We start from the raw sequence: 8,025 nt of genomic DNA on the forward strand, positions 1-8,025 counted from the left end.
TAAGAAAAGCAATAGCCAAAAACGGGGTGAATGCTGGCCCCCCACGCCCACTGATGTTTTTGACATATGAAATGTGCATGAATGCAAGACCCCCTCCTCGCGATCCATTCATCATAAAATTACATTTAACTGTTCTTCCAATGAAAAGATTAGAAGTATAGATTCCTTATTTTCAAATCCACAAACATTTATTATTTTTGTCATTACAACCCCAAAAAAATGACCTATAATGAACACTTGTCTTTTCCTATTGGCAACACATGACATTAAACTGTATGTGGAATACAACCAACAAGTTTGAATAGAGGTAATGTGCTTTTAAACCAAAAACACAATTTATAAAACAAAAACAAAAAAAAACACAGGAGATTTTCGGGCTGATGCTGTTTTTTTCCCTTTGCTTTTTTAAGATAAAAACCTGAGTTGTCTGTCTCATGATGCCACCACGCTATTAAAAACACAAAATGTCACGTAAAAATGTTAAATCCCACTCTTCGTGCATGGTGACACGTTGAACTTAACGGTGTTATTTATCTTACAACAAAATGGAGGCCGCGTTATAATGGACGGATCATTGTTTCTTCAAATGCACATATTTACAAAAGCATAAATAAACCAAAACACAATAGTTACAACACCACCCCCCGACCCCCCTATAATGTTCAGCCTACCTTCACACAGGACCACACCACATTTGGCTTTTGGCTTTTTATTCATAAAAATATGTTCAGTTCAGGGCAGTTTTTTTTGTAGTTTTTTTTTTGTCTTCAGAAAGGGCAAGTGTTCAAGTTTTTGCTGGGGAAAGTCTGCCCGTGTGGGCCGGGCTGTAACAAGTCTTGCGCCAGGCTCAAGTGGCTGGAAGCGGAGGCCAAGGCCGGGCTGAGCATGGCCAGGATGTGCGCCTGCCCGCCCGGCTGCGCGCTGAACGACGACGCGGCGGAATTAGCCGCGCCGATGATGTTGTCGATGGAGAACGACGGCCGGCTCGGGGCGCTCGAGTCCGTCTTGACGGGCGCCAGGGACGGGTAGAAGGGCTTCCTCAAGTCGGGCAAGGGAGGGGGCGCCGCGGGGAAGATGGGCGAGGGCAAGGTGCACGGCGCGTTGGGGAACGGGAAGGAGCCGCCCGCGTGCGGGTGGTGGTGCGGGTGGTACGGGCTGTGCGCGGCGTGGAAGTTCTGCAGCTGAAGTCCGTAGCTGTATCCGTACGGGTTGTATCCGAACCCGGGGAGGAAGCCTCCGGCGTCCCGCAGGATCTCGTTGCCCTGGTTCCTCTTGAAGCGCTTCCTCCTTCGCAAGAAGCTCCCGTTGTCGAACATGTCCGCCGAGTCCGGGTCCAGCGTCCAGTAGTTGCCCTTGCCGGGGTTGCCGGGCTCCCGTGGGATTTTCACGAAACAGTCGTTGAGGGAGAGGTTGTGCCGGATGGAGTTCTGCCAGGCGGGGAACTTCTCTCGGTAGTAGGGGAACCTGTTGCTGATGAACTCGCAGATCTCGCTGAGGGTGAGCCTCTTTTTGGGGCTCTGAAGGATGGCCATGGTGATGAGCGCGATGTAGGAGTAAGGCGGTTTCACCAGGGCGCTTTTCCTGGCTTTGTCGCCCACCAGGACCGCCCCGGGCTCGGAGCCGAGCCCCATCTGCTCCGCCGGGCAGTCGGAGCTGCTCAGGCCCGGCGAGGACGCCCCTTCCTCGGCGTTCTGGGAGTAATTATCATCGGAGTCCAGGTTGAAATCGTGGGGCAGGTACTTCCCGTCCTTCCCGACGGACAGGTCCCCCCCGACCACGTCAATGTCCACATCATCGGACAATGCAGAGCTGTCGGACATATCCGTCCCTAAAGTCATCCTTCTCGTGCAGCCTCCTCCCCTCCTGCCGAGATGGTCTCCTCCTTGAGAGCCCACCGACACTCTAGAACCGCGCCAGAACTTGGCTGCACTCGTGTCGCCGGGCACTCAACGCACGCATGGTTCTAGAATGCAGAAAGCGAAGAGGACAAAAACAAGTTGGACCTGCAGCCTTTGGTGTCTCCTGGAGCTCTGGGGGCGAGAGTGTCATCCAGCAGGAAACTTCTGCTCGCTTCTCTCTCTCTCTCTCTCTCTCTCTCTCTCTCTCTCCCTCCCTCTCGCTCTCTCTCTTTCCAGGCGTACAAGTCAATCATAGATCATCGATCTTCATCCGATCCTCCACTGCCATTACCGCTTCGTGTCAAATGTGACTTTTCAAAGTCACCCATGCAGGATATTAGAAATTTCAAGATGATCACGTGCAAGTAAGGGTGCACCCAAAGAGCCACATAGCCTCCTCTGCTTGCTTTCGCATTTATAGACACACCCTGATCACGTGATTGGTGACGCATGCACGCGCAGGAACTGGGCCATATTGACATATGACTCAATATTAATTAATATATATATATATATTGACAGGGAACGAATAGTTAACTTTTCAGAACAGTCCAAATCGATTGCAATAAAATGTATTTTTGTTTGTCTCGTTTTCAGTGATAATTGTCAATGAACCGTACATATTAGACATTAGAATAATAATCATTTTAGTATGTCAATATATTTTATTTATAGTTTTTGTAAATTGTTTTTGGTTCAGTATTGATAGTATTTTTAAATTGTTGGAATTAGAAACGTAGTTATTGGTTTTTATGTGAATTATTTTGTGCAGTTAACCAAAATAAGACAATTTGTCCAATGTTTATTATTATTATTATTATTATTATTATCATTATTATTATTATTATTATTATTATTATTATTATTAATTTTTTTTATCGCTTCAACAGCTTTATCGTTTTTAATTTATGTATCTAGAATGTCTTCCAGTACTGACAGTTTTTTGAGTATTTTTTTCATTTGATACTTGTTTGTTTTGTTTTTACTCTTCAATTATATCATTAGTTTTATTAATTCATGCTGCTAATGCAACACATAATTCAACGCATTATGTCTGGCTGCAGGTAAATTGCCAATCATAGTGCTCTGTCTCATGTTATTGTTTTCGTTTCTTAAGAAGTCACAGTATTCGTAGCCCCCCCCCCCCCCCTTTTTTTCTTTAGTGCTGAACTGTACCTGTAAAACAGTAAATGACCTAAAGACGGAGGGGGGGTAGTGCACATACGGCCCATGCTCAACTGCATTGTTGACGTGTTATGCCCTGCACTCCTTCATAGACAAAAGGTCACATATTTAAGATAAATATTAATACAGCCAACCGACGGACAGGTATAGTTCATGACTTCTTACTGTGCACATGAATCCACACCAAAAAAAAAAACGGAAATATGAAGGCAAGTGCAAGGTAAAATGGTCCGGAGTCAAAGTTTAATTGACAGGCGCCATCTAGCGGCCTGTATTGATGGTTTCAAAAGTCTGAGAATTACATCTGATGCAGTGACTGGTTGGATAATTATTTGATCCCCTGCTGAATTTAAAATTTTGCTCACTTACAAAGAAAAAATCCAAAACCAATTACCATTGAAAAATGCACAACTTTTCAATTAAATATGTGCATTTTATTTTTTTGTTTGTCTTTTTGCTCGGGGTTCAAATCCTGATTTCCCTCAATAAAATGCACTACATTTGAGAACTTTTCTTGTCCTTCTAACGCATTTTTGACTGATATTTTGTCTGTCATCATGCACAATAAACAACCATATCAACTGAAAACATTTGGTTTGTGTTAGTGAGCAAAATTATTAATGTTGGGGGCGGGGTTGAGGTCCAAATATTTATTTACCCCACGTTTCACCCTTGCGTCACACAGTTTGCATGTAATGCAATTTCTTATATCGTTACTAATCATATTTTATTACTTCCTTTCATACTCGCAGGTCTGCATAATTTCAAGGAAAGGTTTGTCCTGAAGGTAAAATCGTTTTGTATTCATGGTGTCCTTCAAAATATACTATATTGTATACAGTACTGCACTTTTTTTTTTTTAATTTTGTGCAAATCATCAAAAAATGACAATTTATCTTTATTATTTTTTAAAATGTATTTTTTACCATCTGCTTTAATTAGTCATTTTCTTATGCATATTATTTGACTCATTGCCAACATTCGTCCGTTGTTTTTTATTCACCTGGATTTGTGAGGCTAAAGCGCCCTCTGCTGCTCGTAGGCAATACAGCAATAAAAAAAAGCCTGCAGTGCATTGGCTATTCCTTGAAAGAAAGCTTTTACTGATTTGAGATTGGATGTTTTTGCTGGCGAGGTCTATATTATCGGAAAAAATTTGACTCCATCTCATGGAGGATATTGTTGCAGCAATAAAAGCGAGGTACAAACACCGATAATCAGACCAATTGTGACACCGATTTCCCCTTTCCGATTAAAGTCTGCAATGGCCCGATTATCAGATGTCTCCGAAAAAATATATCCTTCGCCATTATGTTGTGATCTGGGTTTGTGTTCGGTGATTTTTCATTTACTCAGAAAGCGGTGGGGGTGAATGATCATAATTTTTTATCCTGTTGAAATCATTTTGTGTGTGGTCAACACAGAGGTCGGCGGACCACAACTTCCAAGTTGGATATCACTGAAGCACGTGCTTTAGGTCACTGTGCACAAATGGGGGACTAACTAGTTTTGTTGTGTGTTCACAACAATAATATGGCAAGGACAAGAGTGTGAAATCAAAATGTATGTACTAGATATACAGTTAGTCCATCTTATTTTAATTCTAACCACTAGAGATATTTAAGATTCTGCTACTGGTCTATAAATAAATGGGTTGGGTCTTGAAAATATGAAAGAACTATACTTGATTGACTGATGCAGGGCTTTGAGGTCTCCAAACTCGGGTCAAAATGGACCCCATGTTTCAAAGCAAACATGGTGAAGCAGAAATTAGCTGTTATGCTGCATGCAATAAGTTGCAATCATTTTTTTTTTAAATGTCACTACTTGGTCTTTTTGTAATTTCCCCTTTGCTTTTGAACTTCTTTCAATCTTTTGCTTGTAAATGTGTTTAAATATTGTGTGTGTACATTCTTTTAGTAATTTCAATAAGCTACTTTTGTCTTTGAATGTCTTCAGATGTTAGGTGTTGAGCTTTTGATTGTTTGAAGCACATTGAGTTGCCTTGCATATGAAATGTGCTGGATAAATATAAATTTGTCTTGCGTTGCATGCCTACTACTTAGTATTTTACGTCTGTGGCGCAGTCCTGCCTCTTACATGTCAGTATTGGCCCTGAGCAGAAGGGGTCCCCAAGAAACAGCTGAGGTTTTGTGTATCATGAGAAAGCGAGTGATGTCAGTTTGTCCCATGCATGAGTCAAACTATCAAGAATCAGAAAATATCACTGCAGTTGTTAGCTAACATTATTATTAACAGACCCACTAATAAGTTGAGACAAAACAACATTAGTTTGAATGTGTTTACACAGAACAGATAGCCATAAATTGCTATGTTGGAAGAAATAAGTCTTATACTGCTAGTGAAAATTGATCTTGTTAGTAGAATAATGCATTTTTTGTCAAATGCTAAAGTTGATAGTTCTGCTGTCGGTTTGGTCTTTACAACCGGGTACTGATTTGTGTTTGGAATAAAAAGATATGATCTCCTTGAATTTTCTGGTGTAGGCTAAATGATACAAAATGCTAATATGAAGCATTGAGGTTGTAACTGAAAAGATTTGTTCATATAGTTCCATACAAATCTCGGCGATCATTGTCGTCATTAGACGACACAGGCTTGATTTTAAATACCTCACTCTGATTGTGATTTAAATAATTGAAACAATTCTATTTGGACTTCATTAAAATCGTTCAATGTGATAAGAGTCATAAGAATACAAGCAAAATTACATCGGGAAAAAAATATCAATTTGTAGTGATAATACTGGAAAGTTGTCAAACCATTCTAATCACCCTTTTTTTTTTTTTTTTTTTTTTTTTAGTAAATATATTTCTCCTTTTAATAATCTACAAAGAGATTTTCATCATTGTTATTTTAATTGCGGATTTATACAAAATGAAATTTACACAAGATGTGCAAAATATGATGTTTAATTGTGAAATCTAAAATTGGTTCTGGTTTATAAAAGTCATCCAGCCGCTGCTGCAAAATTCATCTCAAATTCCAATATAACAATTGTTGACTTTTTGGGGGGGGCGGAATTTGTAAAGTTTTGAGAGAGTTGAAGTTTTAAACTTTTATGCATGTGACACGCTGACATGATAGAGGATTTGGTAATAGCTTTTACATTGAGGCTGAATTATACATTTTATTTTTTATTTCTTTGTGTATTTATTAAACTCAACGTAATCCCTCAAGGGGAAATTTAACTCGAACACCGATGTGTATGCTTGCTGTATGCAGTGAGTTTTTTTAATTAAATATTGCATACCCTTAGCGAATAACTCTAGTAATCAAACGAAATTAATCGAATATTTTATACTCAAAATATAGCAGTTGGTGTGAGCATGTGAAACTGTCAAAAGTGGAGAGTTCATTTCGTTAAAAATGCATTTATTTCAGACTACTGCAATGGTCAAACGTTTGAAAAAATAGAAACGTATTTACATCAAAACGTAAAACACACATTTTCAAAGTTTATAAAACACTTAAATCTCTGAGAAGACGTCATGGAATGTGTCAAAATGGCTTGGAAAAAATGGAATGTTTTCTCACAAGGCTTGATCCTTTGCTGTCAAACTAAATATGAATGAGAATATTTGATGAATCCCTTATCAATGTTTTCACATGTATCGCTCCAGTCCCGATGCAAAGTTGGCCTGTCTCATGTAAGAGTTGTTGTAATTGTTCATGGGACCAGAGAGGCCCAGGAGCTGCTCCGTGTGCTCCGCGCAGGAGCTCGGCCGCAGAGTCGGCAGTGTGAGCCTGTTGCCCGGGCAGTACACCTGCGAGCTCCCGGGGGAGAAACCGGACTGGGCCATGCCGGTCAGGTTGGGAGGCGAGGCCGGGGAGGAGTAAGAGTACGCCGGGGTGAGGTTGGAGGAGATATTGGAGGAGATGCTCCCGCTGTTTCTGCTCAGCATGTTGACGGACTGGTTAACGCTTTGGCTCTGGAAACAGGCCGAAGGGTCCCCCCCGGTGACCGAGCAGCTGGAGGTCATGGCGGCCAGGTCGCCCCCGCCGAGCCCCTGCAGAGCTTGGGGGTTGAGTTCCCCCACCGTCTGAGGGTTGATGATGTTGTCGATGCTAAACATGCGCGGCTGCGCTTGGCACACGCCGACGGAGGACGTTTGGTAGTGATGCAACATGGCCGGGTGCGGGGAGGAGGCCGCGTACCCGGACCCGATCCCCGCGTACAGGGTGTTCGGGTAGGAAGGCCTTCCCATCGGAGTGGGCGTGAAGGCGCTGGAGCTCTGGATGTAGCCCGGGTAGGTGCTCACATCTGTGCGCTTGAAGCGCTTGCGTCTCCTCAGGAAGCTCCCGTTGTCGAACATGTCCTCGGCGGCGGGGTCCAGAGTCCAGTAGTTGCCCTTACCGGGTCTGCCGGGCTCCCGCGGGATCTTGACGAAACAGTCGTTGAGGGTCAAGTTGTGACGGATGGAGTTCTGCCACTTCTTGGAGTTCTCCCTATAGAACGGAAAGCGCTCCATGATGAACTTGTAAATGCCCCCCAGGGTGAGTTTCCTCTCGGGGGAGTTGGCGATGGCCATGGCGATGAGAGCGATGTAGCTGTAGGGGGGCTTGCCCCGCTGCACCGGCCGCTTCCTGCGGCGGCTACCGGTGGGCAGGTGCTCCTGATCCGTCTGGCCCAGCACGACCCCGTCCTCGGCGTCGGGGCTGGTCCCCCGCGGCTCCGACTTGATCAGGACGCCGTCTTTGGAGCGGCCTTGCAGCATCAGCGGGGAGTCCAGGCTGACGTTGGGGGACAGGACCACCGGGCTGACCTCGGCGGGAGAGTGCTGCGTCTCTGCGGTCATGTTGCACATGCCAGAGTAGTACGAGTAGTTTGCCAGATTCATAGAAGACAAAGGAGTAAACAGTCTCTATTTCAAATAAGTTTTTTTTTTTTTTTTTAGAAAAATAGCCTGTGGCGTGTCCT

At 43.3% G+C, this 8,025-nt stretch overlaps 2 protein-coding genes across 2 annotated transcripts; both read right to left on the reverse strand.

Annotated features, from left to right (window-relative positions):
- Positions 1-237: 237 nt before the first annotated feature.
- On the reverse strand, positions 238-2,015 carry foxd2 (forkhead box D2). The gene has a single exon (XM_086047471.1). It carries the CDS (start codon positions 1,836-1,838, stop codon positions 768-770), a length of 1,071 nt encoding a protein of 356 aa, XP_085903597.1. The 5' UTR covers positions 1,839-2,015; the 3' UTR covers positions 238-767.
- Positions 2,016-6,505: 4,490 nt separating this feature from the next.
- foxe3 (forkhead box E3) lies at positions 6,506-8,025 on the reverse strand. Its single transcript, XM_086047537.1, has one exon. It carries the CDS (start codon positions 7,943-7,945, stop codon positions 6,710-6,712), a length of 1,236 nt encoding a protein of 411 aa, XP_085903663.1. The 5' UTR covers positions 7,946-8,025; the 3' UTR covers positions 6,506-6,709.

This window comes from Filicampus tigris, chromosome 12 (assembly GCF_054856515.1).
Source record: "Filicampus tigris isolate MCC_2025a chromosome 12, RoL_Ftig_1.0, whole genome shotgun sequence".
Classification (NCBI taxonomy): Eukaryota; Metazoa; Chordata; class Actinopteri; order Syngnathiformes; family Syngnathidae; genus Filicampus; species Filicampus tigris.